Source organism: Schistosoma mansoni, chromosome W (assembly GCF_000237925.1).
Source record: "Schistosoma mansoni strain Puerto Rico chromosome W, complete genome".
In the NCBI taxonomy this organism is placed as follows: Eukaryota; Metazoa; Platyhelminthes; class Trematoda; order Strigeidida; family Schistosomatidae; genus Schistosoma; species Schistosoma mansoni.
In genome coordinates, this window is record NC_031502.1 from 56,408,616 (window position 1) to 56,433,107 (window position 24,492).

The 24,492-nt window shown below is 37.8% G+C and overlaps 2 protein-coding genes across 2 annotated transcripts; one reads left to right on the plus strand and one right to left on the minus strand.

The window, feature by feature from the left end:
* Window positions 1–955: 955 nt before the first annotated feature.
* Smp_070370 (hypothetical protein) lies at window positions 956–1,402 on the plus strand (the record flags this gene model as incomplete). The annotated part of the gene is made up of 1 exon (XM_018790247.1): window positions 956–1,402. One exon carries the CDS (start codon window positions 956–958, stop codon window positions 1,400–1,402), a length of 447 nt encoding a protein of 148 aa, XP_018655609.1.
* Window positions 1,403–15,206: 13,804 nt separating this feature from the next.
* Window positions 15,207–24,150, minus strand: Smp_070360 (putative cytoplasmic polyadenylation element binding protein (cpeb); the record flags this gene model as incomplete). Its single annotated transcript, XM_018790248.1, has 6 exons — window positions 15,207–15,410; window positions 16,489–16,583; window positions 17,398–17,591; window positions 18,980–19,169; window positions 20,467–20,898; window positions 23,877–24,150. The coding sequence occupies 6 exons, from the start codon at window positions 24,148–24,150 to the stop codon at window positions 15,207–15,209; spliced, it is 1,389 nt and encodes a 462-aa protein (XP_018655610.1).
* Window positions 24,151–24,492: the final 342 nt, after the last annotated feature.

The following is a 24,492-nucleotide window of genomic DNA, read 5'->3' on the forward strand; positions in this document are numbered from 1 at the left end:
TCTCACTAAAACTCCAGGAAATATCTCTTGAAGTCAGTTACTAGTAAGCGTATGATTATTATCAGAAGGGGTTTTGTTGAGAATTCAGTATTTGCATAGTTAAAATTATGAGTCAATTGAAGCTAGACCACCATGAAAAACTTGGAATCAGTGGATGGCCGTTTCGTCCTTGTTATAATTGTATTTTGCTAATAAACGACCCAGCTACTCCTATTGCTTAGTATTCTTATACAATGACGATCGACAATACCCCAAAATCAGAACACGTTGAACAGGAATCAAAATTGTATTCAGAAATAACAATGGTAGGTGAGCAGCAATCACTAGTTCGAATAACGTTCATATATTTATAGTATATACATAAGAAGCTTCTAGATTTTTCTCCAATAATTTGCCAGGGCTGATTGGTTTAGAATTAGCCAATCAGCGCGTACCATCACGGTCATGCACATAATATGCCTTAATCCGGTTTATTTCCCGCTAACAGTCCTATTTTGGGACTCCTCAACACTGCACATCCACAATTCCGCCTCGCGAGTTTCGAACTCAGGACCTATCAGTCTCGCACACGAGCGCTTTACCTCTAGAACCAGGTTTTCCATGATAGTCTAGCTTCAATTAACTCATGATTTCGACTATTAAAATCTTTTAGTTTACCAAGTTCAATCATGTATCATCCAAAGTAATTTTACAATTACTTAATAAAATAAATCAGTAGTATTTCATATATATTAATTAAAGAATAAAATCATCCAATAAGCATCATTCAGGTAGATTAATCTATCTTACAATAATTAAAAAGTGAGTATATCCAAGCATTATCTAACCACAATATAGACTGTTATTGGTTAAACTCTTCATATATAAACTATATGAATGGTATATATTCAATTAGATAGGAACAATAGAATCATCATTACCTTATCTTACTGATACACAATACCTTCAACAAAAAATGTCTAAATTATTATCTTTAATTCTTCAACCTATTGGTATTGGATTTATTGTATTAGGATTTTCTGTTGATCGTTGGGGTTGTGGTAAATTATTAGATTCTTGTTTACATTATTATAAAACTGTTACAATTATGTTGTTACTATGCTTAATTGTTGGTATGTCATTTTTAATTGTTGCATTTTCACTTGACTTAGTAACAATTTTTTCTTCATCATTAAATTTAAATCCTACATATACTACAATTAAATTAATTTTATCACTTATTGGTGTTATTGGTATATTTTTAGGTATATTCCTTTATGCTATTAAAATAGATCGTGATTATTCACAATTAATATGTGTTATTGGTATAGTGATAGCTTGTCAAGTTGCTTTACTTAATTTATTTTTATATCCTTGTTTTTATGAGAAACGGGCTAAAGTAGTAGTAGCAACAACTAAGTAAATGAATAGACTAGTGAACACTTTCTGGTTAGTTACCCAACCCAACACCCCCCCCCTCCTTTTTGTATGTTAAATTACATTTTTTGATAAGTTGTTTATTTCAGTATTCAATCTTACTGTTTGAATTTATTTCTATAACTAGCTTTATTGATTTATTGTTTTGTTCCTATGGGGCTATATACATTTAAAGATGATTGTACATGACAATGTTTCTTATGTCTTTTTTTTGCGGGGGGGGGAGACAGATCCTGATGTTAATTTAACCTACAATATAAATATTACTATAGTTGACTTACTTTTTATTTTATATAGTTGAGATCATGAGTCCATTGAAGTTAGACCACCATAGAAAACCTGTAAGCACTGGACGGCCGTTTCGTCTTATTGTGGGACTCCTCAGTAGTGCGCATTCATGATTATTTATAAATGAACAATCATAAACTAATAAGTTTCATTATAGACATGAACTGATATTAACGAAGGAAATATTAGAAAATTATCAATAACGTCTTAGTTTATGATGAAGTTTTGTTCTCTGAGTTGGATGACTTGGTCGTGGAGCTTTCATCGTCTTTCTGAACGAAATTATCAGTAGCACAAACTTCAGGTAGAAGAGAAGTGTTTGAATTTCTTCTGAAGTTTGTGCTGATGATGTCGTTCAGAAGGACGATGAAAGCTTCATGACTAAACCATCCAACTCAGAAAACGAAACTCCATCAAAATCATCCACCTGAGCTACAAATCTTCTCCATCATAGTTTATTTGATCCTGGTTTGTCTATTGAGTGAACACGTTTTTATTAACCAGAAAGTATTATATAGATGAATAGTTGAATGTGCTTTGAAAGTGGTTGACGGAAATGTTCACCATTAAAATGATTACTGATGCGTACATTGTCTGAGTGGTTGTATTTCATAAAGACCAGGATTTCAGCATATGATGATTATGTAATACTATCGACCAGGTTCAAGCCTATTAAACAAAACTTGACTTGCAATCACAGTTACTTTTATATATGACAATCTATGGAAAAAAAATAGGAGTGTTACATCATGGAACAATGTTATCAAAGACAATCACTTGTTTTTTAAGTACTGAATACAATTGATGTAATAGTCTTGGAGGCAATAAGAAACAAAAATCTATAGAAGACAGTACCTACTTTGAGAATAGATAGAAATGACTTTTTAAAAAAAGGTAATCTCATAATTCCATATAACATGTTGACAACTTCTCCATAATGGAAAATGTACATTGTCAATACCAACACTAAGATTGGCGTGGTTTCCTGTTTTTCTTTCTTACCTAATTAATTATAGACACTTTATTAACAGAAGAGGTTTTTGTAGAGATTTCAGTATTTTCATAGTTGAAATCATGAGTCAATTGAAGATAAACCACCATCTGGAAACACTAGACGGCCATTTCGTTCTATTATGGCTTCAAGATATATGTCCTGGAGTTCTAGTGAGAAGCAGTGACCCGTGGAGTTCAACCATGTCTGTTGTGAGATAACAACTCACTGAAGACAATCGGTGAACGATTGCTCAACTTCGTGGAGTGGTTGAAGTTAGACATTAACACCGTTGGATGAAGGCCAGCTCAGTGGTCTATAGGTTAAGTGCTCTGACGCGAGACTGGTAGGTCCTGGGTTGTTATATATTACTTCCGTTAATTTCGGCTAAATGTACTAATCAGTTCTGGATTAGTAACGTATATTGTAATGTAATAAAGATAATTCAGCTGGCTAAATTTTCCATGAGGTCACTTATTATGTGGTGTGGGTTACTTATATCTACATAAGTAGTATATGGTATAGGTCAGGCATAGAATGTACTTTGGTAGAAGATTGATAAGGAAAGAACGGGAACGGAACACAATCGGTATGAAAATGTATGAACAATGAAATCAGAGAAAATGAACTGATATTTACAGAAGGAACAGTTAAGATTGCGGCAGTTGATTGTTATTTTGCAAATTAACTGTTTACTATATATCAGAGGGGTTTTGTGGAGAATTTAGTATTTTCACTGTTGAAATCATGAGTCAATTGAAGCTAGACCACCATCGAAAACCTGGAAGCATTGGACGGCCGTTTCGTCCTATTATGGGACTTCTCAGCAGTGCGCATCCACGATCCCGCACTATATATACTATATGATTATCAGATTTTAGTAAGATAGTCTGTAATTTGTGCCTAAATACATTCTATTGTCCCAACTAAAGTTCTTGTTCACTACAGTTATATCCTAATGAAGAATAAATGAATAGTAATGGCTAGGAATTATTTATGGACTATCATTACATGTAATCTTATTAGATAATTATAAAGAAACTTGATTGTATGTATGCTCATATTCCTTTTATCATTAGCTTTCATTTTACCTATTAGCTATTGTTATACGATTTATTCTACTCACTGCCTTCTCGTGGTGGAGATGTGGTTTACGAGATTAAGAGGACGAAAATCGAATATCCGGAGCTTTAACAGAGTTGGTGGATATAGAGGATCCACCTAGGGGAGTTGAAAAACCCTGATTCCAAACCAATGGTTCATATGGACTCCAGGATCCTGAGGGAACAAATGGCGTATGAATCAATAGTTAGTCACCGGCTACAATGAAACTGCATCTTCCCACGATCTTTTACTGCGTTGTGGATCAGATCTTTAAGTCAAAGGCTCCGGGTGTTGTCCCCTAAGAAAACTACCTGCTTCGGTCTGGGCACCCGGACAGTATCACAGCCCTCACACAAATCAAATGAGATTTGTGTGGCGTAAATCTATCTGGTGCCCCCTTGTACCAATACTTATATGCTTAAATAAATAAATAAATACGATTTATCATTCTTAATTTATTTCTAATCTATTAGTTATAATCTCTCATACTCATAGCCATTTTTAGCTTGATCTTGTATAATCATTATTTTACATTTTATGGTGTGATATATTCTAGTCTGCTTGTGTAAAAAAACCCATATATGTCTGAAATATACAGTTCATACAGCGTAGGCTGATATTTGTCGGCGGTCTATGCTCCATTGGGGGTAACAGGCGTAAGTAAGTAAGGCTGATATTTGTATTTTTAGCAAAAAGCTACTATACATAAAAGATCAATAAGGATACAGAGTTGACTTGAACCTTCTAGTACTATTTAAAGAATTATTGATTTAGCACTTGGACAAAATCATTGAAGTCGGTATACTGATGATAAATTTTGTCATATGACATTTGACGAGCTATAGAAAGATAACGTCACTGATAGAAATAACCGAAGAAGATTAGGACATGATTTTTCTCGTTCTTCGATATAACCAAACCTGAATATAACTTCAGTTGTTAACTTAAAATTAACATCCAAACTGATATAAATCTGTATTCTCAAAAATTTCACATATTATATTAGTACAACAAGATGATGAAATCAACAAGTCAATTAATAATGTCAGTCAGTAAGTCAGTCAGTCACAACGTAGAACTTCGTACGTACGTATGTACATCAGCTCAAGTTGCCATACCACATCAACACAGAGATCCAGTTGTCAATTCAAATCCCATAGTGGTAGAAGTAGTAAAAGTATAAGTAGTAATCGGAAACATTAGGGGTTGAAGATGTTGTTGAAGGAGTATAATGCAGTGAAATAAATTTGGATAGAGAAAAAAGATAGGGACATGAGGAATTCAGAAGATTAAAATTTGGTAGAACACAAAGAGTGGATGCACCTTCGCTATCGCAAACGATTTTGAGTCATGTCATCCAAGATCTCTAACCATCCATTGCTATCATCTCACGAATCCCAACCAGGTAGTCTACACGTACCAACATGACTCAGTCCACTTATCAGTGACTTCATGGATTTGTGACACGTTTTGGTCTGGCCACCCCTAGTTTTCTTCCGACCTACTCCTACACCATAAAGCATTGCACATCGGGGTAGTCGGTGGTTGGGCATACGTAACACGTGTCCCAGCCATTTCGACCGATGAAGTTTCACTACTTCATCAATCGAGTTGCCATCCTTACCTAGTGCCCGTTTCCTAACAACTGCATTACTTACCCGGTGGTCCCAGGATATACGAGCAATGCTCCGAAGACACATGATCGAATACTAGTAGCCTAAGAATATCCTCTACTCTTATTGTCCATGTTTCACTGCCACAAAGTAGGACGGAACGAACTGCTGCACAGTAAACCCGTCCTTTTGTTGCTAGACGGATATCTCGCCTACACCATAAATGACGCAAGTTGGCGAAAGCTAGACGAGCCTTCTGTATCCGTGCTGAGATTTCGTCACACACCAGACCACAAGGGCTGATGAGACTCCCAAGATAAGTGAAGCTGTGAACACGCTCAACTACTTCACTCCCTATCATTAGTTCAGGTGCCGATGCAACCCAATCCTGAAGTAATATTTTGCATTTCGAGGGAGAGAACCGCATCCCGAACATGGCTGCATAGTTGCTTATAGTGGTCAGAAGACTCTGAATTTTATCAGCGTCTTCACCAAATAAAACGATGTCGTCGGCATATTCTAAGTCAACAAGTGAGCCTCCCGGTAAAAGCTCAACTCCTGGGGATTGAGATGATGAAGGTTTTATTTCTAAAAGCATGTCAACGACAAAGTTAAACGAGAACGGAATTAGTAATGAAATCAATTTAGTTGTAATACAATTAATATTAAAGAGTAAACACTGGAGATGATAAGTAAAGATGGGTAGTGGCTAGCAATGGAATCCAGGAGGCGCGTTTCGACCTATTTGGGACTCGTCAGCTAGATGTACCTGCATCTCAGAGTTGATGTTCATTCTGTGACTTCAACCCAGTACCATTTGCTTTCAACGCCATCGTGTTACTGTTTTGAAAACACTTTTTTATACATAATTTTTGAATAATCACAGTTTCATTGTTTATGAAACGTAAATTATATTGGAGTTTAGTCTATTCTGTGTTAGGAAGTGAATCGGATATACATTACGCAAATCACCAGTCTGCATTATGAGGCAAGCCATAACTTGGAATCGTGGTGGGAAGTGAAAAAGAGGAAGGTCAAAAAACACATTATATCGGGAAATAGAAACAGATATGAAAAGGATGAATGTTAACTGGAAAGGATTGGTGAGGACATGGTTGAATGGAGAATACTGGTGTGTGACCTATGCTCCTCCACAAGGGTTAACAAGCGTAAGTAAGTAAGTAAGTGTTAGGAATGGTTAACTGTAAAAAGGCAACCATATGATGTTAAATTACAGAAGCATGTTTATTATTATCATTATTACTATCGTAGTGAACAAGAAGACGAATGAGGACAATCGAATGTATTTGAGCACAAAATTACAGAATATCTCACTAAAATATAACAACCATACTATCAATCAATTGTCTCAATCTTCACTGTTCCTTCTGCAAATATCAGTCCATCTTATCTGATTTTCATTGTTTATGTATTTTCATACCAATTGTGTTCCGTTCCCCTTCTTTCCTTATCAATCTTTTATTATACAATACATTGTATACTACTTATGTGGATATAAGTAACCCACACCACATTATTATCATTATGTAATTGATTGGGTATATACTAGTTAGACAATGATATCAATTCTACTAAGTTAAATAAAAACCATTAGAATGGAATGTTTTAATTAGAAAAAATCATCATTTTATAGACTTTTTCGTTTTTTAAACAAACAATCCAATTCATTAAATACCGTTACCCACCCTGTCTTGTTGTTGCTGAGGATTAATGAGATTGATGATCAATAAAATCAACTATACCATAGAAGTTTAAGTAATAACTAGGTAACATAACTGTCAGAATGTTGTTGTTGTTGTTGCTTCTTTTTTTATTATTATTTAAGCGATTAAAATAATTAACTGATTAATGATAGTTGACCCTTTCAGAAATAAATCTAATTATGATTTATTAGAATGAAAGTATTCTAATAAATCATAGGTAGACCGATGGTTAGAGACTTTGAATGACATGACTCAAAATCGTTTGTAATGGCGAAGGTGCATCCACTCTTTGTGTTCTGCCAAATCCTAATCTTCTGAATTCTTTATGTCCTTATCTTTTTTTCACTTTTCAAATTTATTTCTCTGGATTATGCTCCTTCAATAACATCTTCCAACCCTAATCTTTTACATTAATGCTTATACTCTTACTACTTCTATCACTATGTGATTTGAATCGACAACTGGATTTCTGCGTTAATGTGGTATGGCAACTCGAACTGATGTACGTAGGTACGAAGTTCTACGTTGTGACTGACTGACTGATTGACTGAAAATGAATACATAATATTCCAATTACTTTTATTATTAACTTGACGATTACAATAAAATCTAATAAGCGGAAATTGTTTATCTTCATGATATGCCTGAATGCTAATTACGATTTCTCCTTACTAAGTAAACGGAATGAAGGTCAATGACACATGATAGGCTATTCTAGTCCGTTTTTATGAACGTAGACATCACGTTTGTTGAGAAGGTTACTGATGGTTTGAGCTATATATAAACGACGTACAGGTAAATCATTCGATAAATTAAGTTGAACAGATTTAATGACTTGATTTTGTTTACATACACTTTACATACACTCCCGGCCGGCGCACAGCTTTGCCCCCAAATGCCCTGGTATGGCCGAGAGTGGGGAGAGTCCACTCTCCCTCTCGAAATGCTCTCATATGGCCACGCGAATATATAGCCTCTACCAGGGAAGTCCTACTCACTGCCTTCTCGTGGCGGGGGTGTTGTTCACAAAAGTGAGAGGACGAAAAGCGAATGTCTGACGCTTTAACCGGGTTGGTGGATGTGGAGGATCCACCTAGGGGAGTTGGAAAACCCTGATTCCAAACCAATGGTGCACATGGGCTCCAGTATCCTGAGGGAACAAATGGCGTACGAATCAATCGCTGATCACCGGCTACCATGGGACTGCATTTCCTTACGATGCTCCATTGCCTTGTGGACTAGACCTTTAGGTCAAAGGCTCGGGGTGTGGCCTCCTAAGAAAACCACCTGCTTCGGTTTGGGCATCCGGGCAGTATCACAGCCCTCACACAAATAAATGAAATGATGAATCCTATTGACGATACTATTCTCGCTCATATTAGAAGCAAGACAATTTACACTATTATTATTATTATTACCATTGTTATTATTATTATTATTATTATTTAATACGTCGCTTTTTCACCCCCTTTTATCCCCAATTTGTATAACCTTACTTTTCAACTTATGCAGCAGCTCGCTCTTGGTGGAAAATCTGTCCTATCTAAACGATCTCCAGTCACTGTCTGGTTGAAAGTGAATGCTCCCACCGATTATGAATACTGAAGCAGTCTTTCTGAAACCACGTACGCCGTTCAAGCTGGCTTCCTTCAACGTTCGCACACTAATGCGGATCAGACAACAGATAGGGCTGGCTATGTCTTTGGAAGGTCTTAATGTTGACGTTTGTTGTCTATCCGAGACCCGTATTCAAGACTCTAGTGAAGTACTACAAATCCGCTCTCCATCTGTCGCCTCGAAAAGCTTGTTTCACGTGCGCTTATCCGGGGACCCTGTGGCATCTTCGTCTGGTCTTGCTGGCGTTCGTGTCGCACTAAGCGCTAGAGCTGAGGCAGCATTAATCGATTGGATCCCCATTAACAGTCGGTTATGTGCTGTTAGATTAGAAAGTTTCATCAAAGTGAGAAGAAATCGGCGTGAGAATCGGTGTCTTTTCGTCATCTCCGCCTATGCCCCGACAGATTGCAGCCCGGATGCAATCAAGGATGAGTTTTACCATCAGTTAACAGTTCTTCTCCAGAAAGCGCGTTCGACAGATATTGTAGTACTAGCCGGAGACTTGAATGCTCAGGTCGGGCGTCTAGGCACAGAAGAGAGTCGTCTAGGTGGTCGATGGGGACTTGTTGGTCGCAGGACAGATAACGGGGACCGTTTGCTGCAACTGTGCACAGACCACAACCTGTTTCTGGCCAGCACTAACTTCCGGCACAGTCATCGCCGGTGTGCTACCTGGTGTCCTCCCTCTGCATCCCAAGCCTGGACTCAGATTGATCACATCGCGATCAGCTACCGCTGGCGTGGTTGTGTACAAGACTGCCGCTCCTTTTGGAGTACCTATCTGGAGTCTGATCATGCCCTGGTCTGCGCCAATCTCACCTTACTTTTCAGTGGCCGAAGGATTGACCACCACCAACGGATCGATGTTAGTAAACTGGCTGCAACTTCTGTTGCAAGTAAGTATCGAGCGGAGCTAGCTTCTAGGCTAGCTACCATCCCACTGAAAAGTATAGATGAGCATTGGTTGCATCTTCACGACGCCATGAAAATGGCGAGTAAAGCCGCTTGCGGCTTCGCGAAACGTCACGCTTACAAGCACTGGGTTTCTTCTGGCTCCTTACAACTGATGGAAGCCCGTCGGTCTACTCCGGGTGACCGTGAGTATGACCACAAACGAAGGCTGTTACGTAATGAAATCGGGCAAAGCTTGCGTAAGGACCGAGAAGCCTGGTGGTCGGAACGTGCTAATGAGATGGAAGCAGCAGCTGCATCTGGTAACTGCCGGAAGCTCTTCCAACTCATCCGAGCCACTGGCAGCAAGAAGTCTGGTGTGAGTGAAACAATCTACGAGGATGACGGGATGCCAATCACTAACATCTCCCGACGTCTTGGACGATGGGCGGAATTTTTCGAAGGGCAGTTCAACTGGCCTGCTGCTCCGGCAACATCAAACAGTTTGTCCTGCCCCCCATGGCCGGTGACGACTGATCCACCAAACGAGGCGGAAGTCCGCAAGGAACTCCAACTCTTGAAACGTTACAAATCACCGGGCCCAGATGACTTACCTCCGGCTCTTTTTAAAGATGGTGGTGACTTTCTGACTAAGGAACTGACGGTGTTGTTTGCAAAGGTTTGGGAGCAAGAAAGTGTTCCAACATCATGGAATGAGTCGATAGTCGTCCCTATCTTTAAAAAGGGTTCACGTTGTTCCTGCAATAACTATCGGGAGATAAGTCTACTTCCGACTGCGTCCAAACTATTGGCTTCTGTCATTCTTCGTAGGTTGTTTAAAACCCGAGAAAGATTGACTCGCGAGGAGCAGGCTGGTTTTCGTTCTGGTCGAGGATGCATTGATCACATCTTCACCCTCCGCCAAATGTTAGAACACCGTCATACTTATCGCAGGCCAACACTCGTAATGTTTCTTGATATCAGGGCTGCCTTCGATTCGTTGAACAGGACTGTTCTCTGGGATTGTCTATTGAAGAAGGGTGTGCCTGAGAAGTTCATTAACATCTTAAAGGCCCTGTATACGAACACCTCAGGCAGAGTGAGGGCATACAACCACCTTTCTCCCTTGTTCCATTCGAGCAGTGGGGTTAGGCAGGGTTGCCCAATCTCACCATTCCTCTTCAACTTTGCCATCGATGACATCCTGGAAACAGCTCTGATGGATGTAAGTAATGGCGGTGTGGATCTGTTGCCTGGAGAACGACTTCTCGACTTTGAGTATGCGGATGATATTGTCTTACTGTGCGATAATGCCCAAGGCATGCAATCTGCACTTAATCAGTTGGCAATCAGTGTCCGCAGGTACGGTATGTGCTTTGCACCCTCCAAGTGCAAAGTACTCTTACAAGACTGGCAGGATTCTCATCCTGTACTCACCCTGGATGGTGAGGAGATCGAAGTAGTTGAGAAGTTCGTGTATCTAGGTAGCTATATAAGTGCTGGTGGTGGCGTGAGTGATGAGATTGATGCACGTATAATGAAAGCCAGAGCGGCTTATGCCAATCTGGGCCATCTTTGGCGCCTTCGTGATGTTAGTCTGGCTGTAAAAGGTCGGATCTACAACGCGTCGGTGAGAGCAGTTTTGCTCTATGCTTGTGAAACCTGGCCTCTCCGAGTTGAGGGTGTTAGACGTCTCTCTGTGTTCGATCATCGTTGTCTCCGAAGGATTGCTGACATCCAGTGGCAACACCATGTAAGTAATGCAGAGGTTCGGCATCGTGTGTTCGGGCGCAGAGACGATAATTCAATTGGTGTCACCATCTTGAAACACCGACTTCGGTGGCTTGGACATGTTTTACGAATGTCGTCCCAGAGACTTCCACGTCGTGCATTATTTGCAGACACTGGGACTGGTTGGAAAAAGCGGAGAGGAGGTCAGTGTATGACATGGTGTCGTGGCATGAAAGAGATCTGCAAAGGGCTAGCTTCTGTTGGTCCTTCACGACTCCCTGGCTGGGGTCCGAGAGATGGTGCAACACAGTGGCTAGAGACGTTATCAGATATGGCTCAGAATAGAAGCCAATGGCGGTCCTGCTGTAACCTTCTTCTACTTTCTTCATAAAGAGTGGCTATAACTATCCTGAGAGAGCTCTTCTGGTTGTACATTCAGTCCCCCCCACCACTACTCTTCTCCCTTTCTTTTTTTTTCCTTCTTTTATATATACGCATCTTCTTCCTTCTCCCATTCTCATTATTTTGTGTGGCGCATATGTATCCGGTGCCCTTTGTACCAATATATATGTGATTAAATAAATAAATAATATCAGTCAGATAAATGTAGAACTCTTAATTAATCTTAAGTGTTCCTACTTAATCAGGTAGAATGCTGTTCAGAAATTCAGTAACAGATTTGTCTAATCACATACCTGATATATAGTGACTCAACAGGAGTATCCGAATAGACAAAAGTACTTAAACGAATTCAATTCAGAAAGAATATCCTTATATCCGGTTTTAACAATGGAATAATTGCACAACGGAGTATGTAGCTCAGCATCATGACGTGGGTGAATAAAATCGATCATAAAGTATACTATAATATACTACACTGTATTATCCTGGCAGCGACATTCCATTTGGCCCCCAAATGCTCTCACATGGCCACATGCATACAACCACTGCCAGGGAAGTCCTACCCACTGCCTTCTTGTGGCATTACTGTTGTTTACGAAATTGAGAGGATGAAAACCGAATGTCCTGCACCTTAACCAGGTTGGTGGACACGGCGATTCCACCTAGGGAAGTTGGAAAACCCTGATTCCAAACCAATGGTGCACATGGGCTCCAGTATCCTGAGGGAACAAATGGCGTACGAATCAATCGCTGATCACCGGCTACCATGGGACTGCATTTCCTTACGATGCTCCATTGCCTTGTGGACTAGACCTTTAGGTCAAAGGCTCGGGGTGTGGCCTCCTAAGAAAACCACCTGCTTCGGTTTGGGCATCCGGGCAGTATCACAGCCCTCACACAAATAAATGAAATGATGAATCCTATATATATCTGTTGCCCCCTTTGTATCAATATTTATATGTTTAAATAAATAATAATAAATACTCTACTAATGTGTTTGAAGCGTCTTCTAACTAAAGTCATTTGTTTAAGTAATTTCAATCAATTTCGTAATTACACTTTTCAAATATTATAGAATGTAAGCAGTTGATGTGAACCCGATGAAATAGAATGAATCCATTCTATTCTAATTATATTATTGTTGATGGTCTTTTCAAGGTAATAATGTATGCAAAAGAGTATTTTTGTCAATCTCTAATTATACCGGTAGCCTCAGTTTCCAACATCCAGTTGTATATCATCTCATCAAAATGATAACTCAGTCTTATAATGCAAATCATAATATTTTTATGAGAACCATCTTATTTCATTAAAGAAATATGATCAAAACCATTTCATGATCTATTAAGTCACCAAAATCGACAATATACACCATTAACACAAAATGATGATCATGTTTTATGGAGAACAGGCTGAAGGTGTGTATCATTTGGCTCTGATTCAGTAAGTTGACTCTACGATACTCACTCTAGAGCCTTAAAGTTATAGGTTTAATCCTGTCTAGAGTGTTAGTTGAATACTAAAGACGAATCTCAAGTTGTTTAGTGGTCTATGAATTGAAAATACATTTTTTACAACGTAGTTGAATATTATGTCCTACTGAATTTTAACTTTTGAATCTACAAGTGCTAGTATTTCCTACAATGCCAGGAAATATAAAACTTTTATGTATTTATTTATTTAAACACATAAATATTGGTACAAGGAAGCACCAGATACATATACTCCACACAAATCTCATTCGATTTGTGTGAGGGCTGTGATAATGTCCACGTGCCCAAACTAAAGCAGGTGGTTTCCTTAGGGGGCCATACCTGGAGCCTTTTACCTAAAGGTCTAGTCCACAAGGCAGTGGGGCATCGTAAGGAAATGCAGTCCCATGGTAGCCGGTGATCAGCGATTGATTCGTACGCCATTTGTTCCCTCAGGATACTGGAGCCCATGTGCACCATTGGTTTGGAATCAGGGTTTTCCAACTCCCCTAGGTGGATCCTCCACATCCACCAACCCGGTTAAAGCGTCAGACATTCGCTTTTCGTCCTCTCACTTTTGTGAACAACACCCCCGCCACGAGAAGGCAGTGAGTAGGACTTCCCTGGTAGAGGCTATATATTCGCGTGGCCATATGAGAGCATTTCGAGAGGGAGAGCAGACTCTCCCCACTCTCGGCCATACCAGGGCATTCGGGGGCAAAAAATACAAAACTGAAGCTTGCTGAATACATTAATTTTATTGATGAGCATCTGATCAAATAGATGGTGGTAACACAGTATTATAATAACTTTTTCGTTTGAAAATATGAACCAATAAACTCCCGTTTGGTGGTCAAATAGTATCGTGTTTACTTTTTTTTCTGAGAAGGGGTAACATGAATTTAGTCTCATAAATAATGGATGGAAAACTTCTAAACAATTTCATTACAACCTTCTCAGTTTCTCCCCCGGCCAAATGCACTGATACGGCCCGGAGTGGGGTCAGCTCCCTCTCTCTCTTGAAATGCTTTCACATGACCACGTGCATACAACCATTGACAGGGAAGTCCTAATCAATACCTCCTCACGGAATTACTGTTGTTTACAAAGTAGAGAGGACGAAAAGTGGATGTCCGGCGCTTTAATAGGTTTAGTGAACATTAAGAGTTCACCTAGAGGAGTTGGAAAATCATAATTCCAAACCAATGGTGCACATAGGTTTCAAGATCCTGATGGAAAGAATGGCGTATGAATCTATTTTTGATCATCGACCACCATAAGACTGCATTTCCTCACGATGTTCCACTATCTTATGGGTCATACCTTTGGGTCAAAGACTTGGGGAGTGGCTCCCTAAGAAAACCACCTGTTTCGGTCTGGACACTCGGATAGTACTACAGCCCTCACACAAAGTATGGTGCATATCTATTTGGTGCCCCTTTTGTACCAATATTTATGTGTTCAAATAAATAAACAAGTGTTTTGAAATCAATAAATCGATTCATACATATATATTTATCACATTCAAAGTCATTTCTCTTTTGACTTAGTAACTAAAATGTTAAAGGAATTAAAAAAAATTTTTTTTAACTATTAAGTGAAGAAAGAAAATTATGTAAACTGTAAGATTAAAATTATAATAAAAAATATCAAGTAAAAATATATGTAAACATGGGAATTCGAGACTGAAATTCTTTATCCTTATCTAAATGAATAATTTCTATGGATATAGAAATATAAACGAGAAAAAAAGGGGGGATAAAACTTTTTTTATATCATTTAGGGTTAAACGAATGTAGTAGTAGTAACAGTAGTAGTAGTAGTAGTAGTAGTAGTAGTAGTAGTAGTAGTAGTAGCAGTAGTAGTAGTAGCAGTAGTAGTAGTAGTAGTAGTAGTAGGAGGAGGAGGAGGAGGAGGAGGAGTCGTAGTAGTAAACTTCAATGTTTATGTGTTATTATTAAAAATATTTAGCAAATTTTAATGAATTAGGGATTAATGTACGTCTTAATGGTTTATGTGTTGTATTTTTAGAACCATGATAATGAATCCAACATTTAGGACAAAAATAATCGAAACATTTTAAATGACGACAAAAATAAATTCCAGGTACTGAAAAACATTTAGAACACATTGCATCTTCTAAATATGGATCAATTTGTATCTAAAAGAAGAGGAGAAGAATAAACAGAAAGATATATGTCACATGTAAACAAAATGTGGTAAATGCTTTGAGGTAAAGTTAAAAAGCCATTTATTAATAAGTTTAAAAGATGACCCCTCAAATGCCCTGCTACGGCTGAGAGTATGAAGAGTCAGCTCTCTCTCTATCTCTCTCTCTCTCGAAATGCTCTCACATGGCCAAGCATATACTGCCACTGATCAGAGAAGTCCTACTCACTACCTTCTGGTAAGGGGGTGGGGTGTTGTTTACGAAAAGCGAATGTCCGGAGCTTTAAACAGATTGGTGGACACGGAGAGTCCACCCGGGGGAGTTAGATAACTCTGATCTCAAACTAATGGTGTACACGGGCTCCAGTACCCTGATGGAACGAATGGCATATAGACATATTGTTGGTCATCAGCTACCATGAAATTGCATCTCCTAACGTTGCTCTACTATCTTATGTATTAGACATTTAGGTTGAAGACTTGGAGTGTGGCCCCCTAAGAAAATCACTAGCTTTGGTTTGGGCGACCGGGTAGTATCCCAACCGTCACATAAATTTAATGATTTATGTGGTACATATATATTTGGTGCCTTCTTGTACCAGTGTTCATGTGTTTAAATAAATAAATAAGATGACGTTAAACTGATTGAATTTCAGGTATGAATAACAGAGAAAGAAGTCAATACAACTACTATCATACAAAATTTACCCTCCACGAGTTGTAGATGTTTTGGATTGAATACTTTATATACTAATTATAAATATTTTTAAGCTTTCCATGTTTTATCAGGTGTTTTGTGGAGATTTCAGAATTTGCATAGTTGAAATCATGAGTCAATTGAAGCTAGATCACCATCGAAAACCTGGAAGCACTGGACGGCCGTTTCGTCCTATTGTGGGACTCCTCAACAGTGCGCGATATTATGCTGTACCATAAATAATTATATATCTCTGTTAGACTTCTGAAAATAGAGTTTATCTAAACTGTTTCACTAAAAACTATTTTGTGTAAATACATTTACATGACAAACAAATAGACGAATAAATATGGAGGGATACAATGAAACTTACCACTTTACTGAACAACTGACATTCAATACAAATAAAATTAGTTTTTATAGCAGCCAAATAACCTTCTAATGAATTAAAAGCTACACGTCCTGATCCTATATAAGCATAAAAATGGAAAACCATAAAGAAGAGAACTTCATTAAGAAAGGAGTTGTGATTGAGATGCTAATCGATTTTACGTGCTGAACTCATCAGTCGGAATTCATGATTGTAACTTTTTTCACCTGATGTCTACTATTCTGGCTGTAGCCTAAAATCGTTAGCTTTGAGGAACGATGCGTTTCGACCGATATAATTAACCATAAATCTTGAGATGGTGGAGAAATTCAAACATTTCACTTGTACCCGAAGTTTTTGCTGATGATGTCGTTCAGAAGGACGATGAAAGCTCCACTACCAAACCATCCAGCTCAGAGAACAAACTACATCAAAATAATCATAAGTCTATATCTATCCCTAATGTGGAATCCTAAGCGAAGTCAACAGTCAAGCTTCTTTTATTATTGTAGTTCTATCTTCGAACCTAGACAACACAATGAATCTAACGAATACCTCAACACACTCATTTGCTTAGACAGACAAATTATCAAACCGTACAGGACAACAACAATCATGCCATAAATGGCAGAGAGCAATGTAAACGGCACACAATTAATAATGGCATGATAAAACATCGTCTCGTTAATTTTACTTTCAAATGTAGTTCTCCTTCCATTTAATTCATTGACAAACTGCACACGATATGTGAGTGACTATTGAGTAAAAAAGTACTGAAAATTACTGCTCAAGTAGAGACAGAATTATCGCTTCTTTCAAAGCTGGAACTCATCAACACTGCTTTGAAATGAATTAAACATTTAAGCTACTTATAAAGTATGTTAGTAATATATTCATAAATTGATAACTTACCTATTGGATAGTGATACTTATCTATATCTAACGCAGCGTAACTAACATTGCTAAAGAGATCATTGAAAATAGTAAATAAAGCTCGTGCTGTGATCATTCCGTGCAATGCGCCAACGAATATGGAGTAAACTTTTGTCCGGGTTTCAGTTTCTACTCTTCCTTCTTCAGAGTGAAAATTTATGTTTCCACTGTTTCTGTGCAAATTCAAGATGACGTTTAAATGAGTTACCAAGTTAATATAAACAAGTTTCATATGAGTCAAGCTTAAGAAAGTAATTATCTTACGAACGCTGTTAAGTGAAGTCATAGGTACGAGACATACACTTTAATTGGTAAGGATTACTGTAAGTCACATTGTGATGGATGGTCTTTGTTATGCCCCGATAAGGTTAATGAATGGTGACTTTGGGATCTATGTATGGACCAATACTATGCATATATTTTTTATCGTATAGTAGCTAAATAACTAAACTATTCATATTCATGTCCCTCTTATTATAAGCTTTATTTCGACCTATAGACAAGGCAAGCCCTAACTTGGAATCCGGAAGGGAAGCGGAAAAGAGGAAGGCCAAAAATCACATTACGTCGGGAAATAGAAGCAGATATGAAAAGGATGAATAACAGCTGGAAAGAACTGGAAAGTATTGGTGATGACAGAGTTGGATGGAGAATGTTGGTGTGCTGCCTATGCTCCTCGACGAGGGGTAACAGGCGTAAGTAAGTATAGACTATTATTATACGGTTTACCATACTTGAGTTATCCCCAATCTATTAATTAATGCCTCCCACATTCACAGCCACATTTGGCCAAATCTTGTACAAATTTTGTCTTCTATTTTATTGGTACGATGCAGTCTGTCTGTTTGATGTATAAACTCAGTATGTTTGAAATATAATGATTCATACCGCAGAGGCTGATCTGAACTTAAGTGGCTGGGCTAGACAGAAAGCAGGACCGATAAGTACTGTAGATTGCTCGTACGGTTTTTGTGTGTCACTGTTCCAATCAATAATTCGCTGCTCTCTGATTAGTGGTCTTATCACGTCATACGTTAACAGGGCATTCACTCAGTCACAAGTTATAACAGTCTTAAACGTGATATAACCCCATACAATATAAACGTTTCGGCAAGTAAATGTACGATCAGATCATTTCAAATGTATTACTGAAATATACCACTCCATTTTCGGGTCTTTATTTTCAATTCATTTGAACTGATAGGCTACGTTGTTACATTTATTTTATGTATCAATTTAGAATTTCACCTCATCTATTTCAATATAGAGCTTTTAAGAAAGGTTGTTTTTCTAGTTGAAGATGAAATTAAGAATAAACTCTCGAAGTGGATAAGACATAATCTGTGGAAATCAGAAAACTGTAGTATAAGGCAAACGGTAACTTGAAATCCTGAAAGGAAATGAAGAAGAAGAAGAAGAGCAAAGAACTCACTACATGGAGAATTGGAAGCACACATTAAAAAGATAAACAGTAACTAGAAATAATTGTCCAAGACAGAGTTCAATAGAGAATGATGGTGGGCGTCACAATAACAAAGAATGTTAAATTACATGAACTCACCGATTAGGAAGAATTGGATAAAATGAATCTTGTTTATCCCATGGAATAATTTGTAATGAATCAAAACGAGTTTTTTCTAAATCAGGACATAATGTTGATAGATTGATATAGAAACCTTTGGTACGACGATAACACATTGATAATAACAGTGATACACTTCTTTGATCATTGAATACTGCATAACAATAGCCTATATTAAAATAATATTTGGATGAAGTTTGTTTTTGTTAACTGTTTATAGATAATATGAACGTCAAGACAGTTCTACTGTACGGAGCTGAAATGTGGAGAAGTACTACATCCATCATCAACAAGGTACAAGTATCTATAAATAGTTGTCTACGCAAGATATTCAAAATCCTTCGACCGGATACCATTAGCATCAGCCTTCTGTAGGAGGGGACAAACCAACTTCCAACTGAGGAGGAAATTAGGAAAGGACGTTGGAAGTGGATAGGACACACATTACGGAAATCATCAGACTGCATTACGAGGCAAGCCCTAGCTTGGTGGGAAGTGGAAAAGTGGAAGGTCGAAAAACACATTACGTCGGGAAATAGAAACAGATATGAAAAGGATGAATAACAAGTAGAAAGAACTGGAAAGGATTGGTGATGACAGGGTTGGATGGAGAATGCTGGTAGGCGGTCTATGCTCCTCCATGAGGAGTAACAGGCGTAAGTAAGTAGTCATAGATAATATACACGTGATACACATGTATAGTTTACTGAGTTTTAATCTGTAACTGAGATTTGTACAATGGAGTTAATGTTAGGGATATACTGAAAATCTAGTTTGAAGTTCTATAATTTTTATTATTACTTTCGGATATCAAAATTAACCCACAGGACTTGAATAACAAATTGTTTACATTCGTCTTATAAAGCAAATCCTAAAACCGATGATATCACGGATGAATGTAATAAGAAGCTTTTGTTAGCAAATTTCCTATACGTTACTAAACGTTTGATTACAGGTTTTTCAGATACAGTAAATATTCATAATAGGGCCTTCTGGAATTATAGCCAGAGATGCATATTATCTTATCTACATCAGGGTGTGAACATTAAAGGGGGGAGTTTTGAATGACATACAAACAATGTGTCTTCAAGTCGAGTAATAGAATTTTGCATTAGATAAATGAATTACGTTTCAGTAAGTTAGAATAAATTGGTGAACGGTTGCTCAAACATCGTGGCTTGATTGAAGTTAGATATTAACACCATTGGATGCCGGTCAGCTCAATGGTCTATCGGTTAAGTACACTGGCGCGAGACTGGTAGGTCCTGGGTTCGAATCTAGTGGGTGCGGGATCGTGGATGCGCACTGCTGAGTAGTCCCACAATAGGATGGAACGGCCGTCCAGTGCTTCAATTGACTCATGATTTCAAGTATGAAAAATAAATTTAAATCAGATACTACATATGAATTACCTCGTTTCAAACCGATTCTCAGCAATGATTCACATAATTCTTGATTGTAATTACGTCCATCTATGACAGATGGTATTACAATAGTACCTTTTGGCCATACTAAACTAACTGGACCAAAAATAGATAATCCTTTATGTAATTGATCTCTTGTCCATGTAGTCACTTGATTTCCACGCATTGGAACACCACCTACAAATACTTTACATGATAATCTATTCATAAATGATGAATTAAAATGATGATGGTGATGATGCTTAACACTGGGAAAACAATTCATTGATTGATTTGATAATTGATTGAAATAAATTGATTTGGAACTAGTTAAATGTACCTCCAAATGATAAGTTATCGGTGGATGAAATGAAGCGGTGAATGTTTCAGTATTGTATGGACAATCAACAGAGGTATCGTTTTTGGAACGAAACTTTGTAGGACTATTGAAATTGACTGAATTCAATAGGTTTGAGCTTTCACATGAATGACATGCTGAAAATTAAATAACAATCATAGAATTATTTACTAGTTCCGAAGGAAACTTTATGGTGGAGAAGATCGGTAGCTCGGGTGGATGATTTTGATGGTGTTTTGTTCTCTGAGTTGGATGGTTTAGTCGTGGAGCTTTCATCGTCCTTCTGAACGACATCATCAGCATACACTTCGGGTGGGGTGTTTGAATTTCTTCACATGTAGTTCACAGCTTGTCCTGTGCACCTCGATGTTGATTGGTTCTTGTTGATCTCAAATCTGTCATTGTTTATTTCTTCGTTTTGGTGCTGATGATGTCATTCAGAAGGACAATGAAAGCTCCACGACCAAACCATTCAGCTCAGAGAACAAAACTCCATCAAGAAAATTCTATGCTCAATTAAGAATACTAAAGGTAAATTAGAGGAATTTGATCGCAACATGACTATCCATGTTATAGTTTAATTGAAATTAGTTCAGGTAATCGAGTAATGAAGTTTAGATTGGGGTACTCTAGTTTGAGTCAAAACTTTCTGCGAAAATTAACAATATTACCTATTTGATAAATGGAACTATGCAAAGGTTATTATGAACCTAAAACTTGACGATTAAGAGCTGAAGACACCAAGCTCTGATTTTCTCAGGATGATAAGGAGGGTTTGATATTTAGTTCTCTATTGTTTATTGCTCTGTAGTAACATGAACCCACGACCCCACAAAGAATTGAACCCAAGATTGTCAAGTTTCACAGCAACTATGATACCGTTCAGTCAATGAGTTTGGATTGAAAAATTAAAGAAAGGAGAAGCATGTCTATGGAGTGTGATTCTGATCAAATATATCAAAAAATAAATATGAACTATTTGATAGCTGCTGATAAATCTGACAGGCTGACATTCCAGAGAATGCCAGAACACCGGACAAGCCAAGTATTGATTGAAGCGATAACCGTTAACCAGGAATAGGTTTGTGCTCAATGCTACGAATAAAATCTGCCATCCACAGACAATGGAGGTACACCCTTTTACAAATTGGAATAATTAGGTTTGCATTTGAAATAACAAAATGATATTTGAGAATCAAGTATTAGGGCCGTTCTGCTAAATTTCATTTGATGATGACATGTGATTTGGAGACTGAAATTTATCACCTTTCATCAATGTTAGTACACGATCGAATTAATGTTGATACATTCCTAATGTTCATGCGGTATCAAGTGGGACAGGATTCGAACTTGTGTCGTAATAGTTGAAAGCCTAGCGCTTTAACCAATAAACCATTACTACTTTTGATAGCAATTTTCATATTTTGTGTCGGTTTTCTTCAAGATTTTTGACTTGTCTCACCCTATTTTTCTTGATCATAAATGATTTGATGCTCTATCAGCTATGTGAGCTTTTGACAAAATATGAATAGTTGAAAGCATGAGTCAATTGAAGCTAGACCACCAAGGAAAACCTGGAAGCACTGGACGGCTGTTTCATCCTATTGTGCGATTCCTCAGCAGAGCGCATCCACGATCTCGTCTCGCGAGATTTTTTCCCTGGTGGTCTAGTTTCAATTGACTCATGCTTTCAACTATGAAAATGCTGAAATCTCCACAAAACCCCTTCTGAAAATATGAATAAACAGTTTCACAATTATTAGGCTTGGAGTAAATCAAAGACATTAAAAGAAAGAAAATTATGTTTGTAAAAGTTCCAGAGTTGAGGATAAATAGTTTCAATATTTTATTAAAGGATCCGATTCTAACTTCTGCCTAAACAATCTTCATTAACTGACTTCATATTGTCTATTAATAGCTCCTAACATTCCCAATATTTCATTCAATACCAGTTAGTATCGTGTGTTCGGTTAGGCGGTGGGTGGGAATGTGTAATACCCAACCCAACCATCTGATTTGAATAAAGGTTACAGTTTCAAAGGTAGATATTACCTTTTCCAAATTTATTTCACTGGATTATACTCCTTCAATAACATCTTCAAACCCTAATGTTTCCGATTACTGCTTATACTCTTACTACTTCTACCACTATGGGATTTGAATCGACAACTGCATCTCTGTGTTAATGTGGTATGGCAACTCGAACTGATGTAGGTTCGTACGAAGTTCTACGCTGTAACTGACTGACTTTCCACATAAAACCCAGAACCTGACGTCAGTATTATTTACTTAATGTTCCCAACATATACTTAAGCAATGATTTCAAAATACCTAAGATGAAATACTTAGAATGTATAGATGTATTTTACTTTTAAAATCTACATTCACAGATGATAATGCTATAGTTATGCTATAATTCTACAAACAGAACTGGTTGCTTCTCTATCTCAGTAAAAGGCCCGCAAATGCCCTGGTACAGCCGAGGGTGAGGAGAGTCCGCTCTCCCTCTCCAAATGCTCTCACATGGCCATGCCTATATAGCCTCTGTCAGGGAAGTCTTACTCACCTCATTCTCGTGGCATTACTGTTGTTTACGAAATTGAGAGGACGAAAAGCGAATGTCCAGCGCTTTAACCGGGTCGGTGGACACGGAAAGTTCACCTAGGAGAGTTGGAAAACCCTGATTCCAAACCAATGGTGTACATGGGCTCCAGTATCCTGAGGGAACAAATGGCGTATGAATCAATCGTTGGTCACCGGCTGCCATGGGACTGCATCTCCTCACGATGCTCCACTGCCTTGTGGATCAGATCTTTAGATCAAAGGCTCCGGTGTTGCCCCCTAAGAAAACCACCTGATTCAGTTTGGACACCTGTTCAGTATAACATCCCTCACACAAATCAAATAAGATTTGTGTGGCGCATTTATATCTGGCACCTCTTTGTACCAATATTTATGTGTTCAAATAAATAAATAATAAATAGTCAGTCAGCTATAACGTAGGACCAGGCACATGTATATACATCGGTCCAAGTTGCCATACCTCATTAGCACAACAAGATGAACATCGGATCCATAAAAGTAACTATCTCAATAAGAGAAACAAATTACATACCAGCAGATATTTTGTAAGCCAATGCTTCAAGTTCTACTTTACCATATGTTTTCAATATTTGTTCATAATAACTAGCCAATCGAATAACATCATTATGATAGTCGGTTAATGAAAGAAATTTGTTCTTTTTCTGATATTCTGATTCAGATAATGAATATTCATTAAGATTGAGTTTATAGTCTTTTATTGATTGATTATTATCAGTAGTATGGTGATGCTTCTGTTTATTTGTTTCAATGAAATATCTTTCAGTTACATTTTCCAATAGTGTCATATCTGAAAAACAAAGGGAATGGTCTCATATTTCAAAATGAGAACCTATGGAATATAAAAATTATATGTCGATTCATGTGTTAGACTAAAAAAAACAATTAAAATGATTGTAGAAACCATAGGTAATACTTGATTGTTAAATCCTCTATGAAAAGTTACTTACGCCTCTAACCCCTCGTCGAGGAGGATAGGTCAACCACAAGCATTCTCCATCCAACCCTGTCCTCACCAATTCTTTCCAATTCTTTCCAGTTAACATTCATCCTTTTCATATCTGGTTCTATTTCCCGATGTAATGTGTTCTTCGACCTTCCACTTTTCCGCTTCCCACCACGATTCCAAA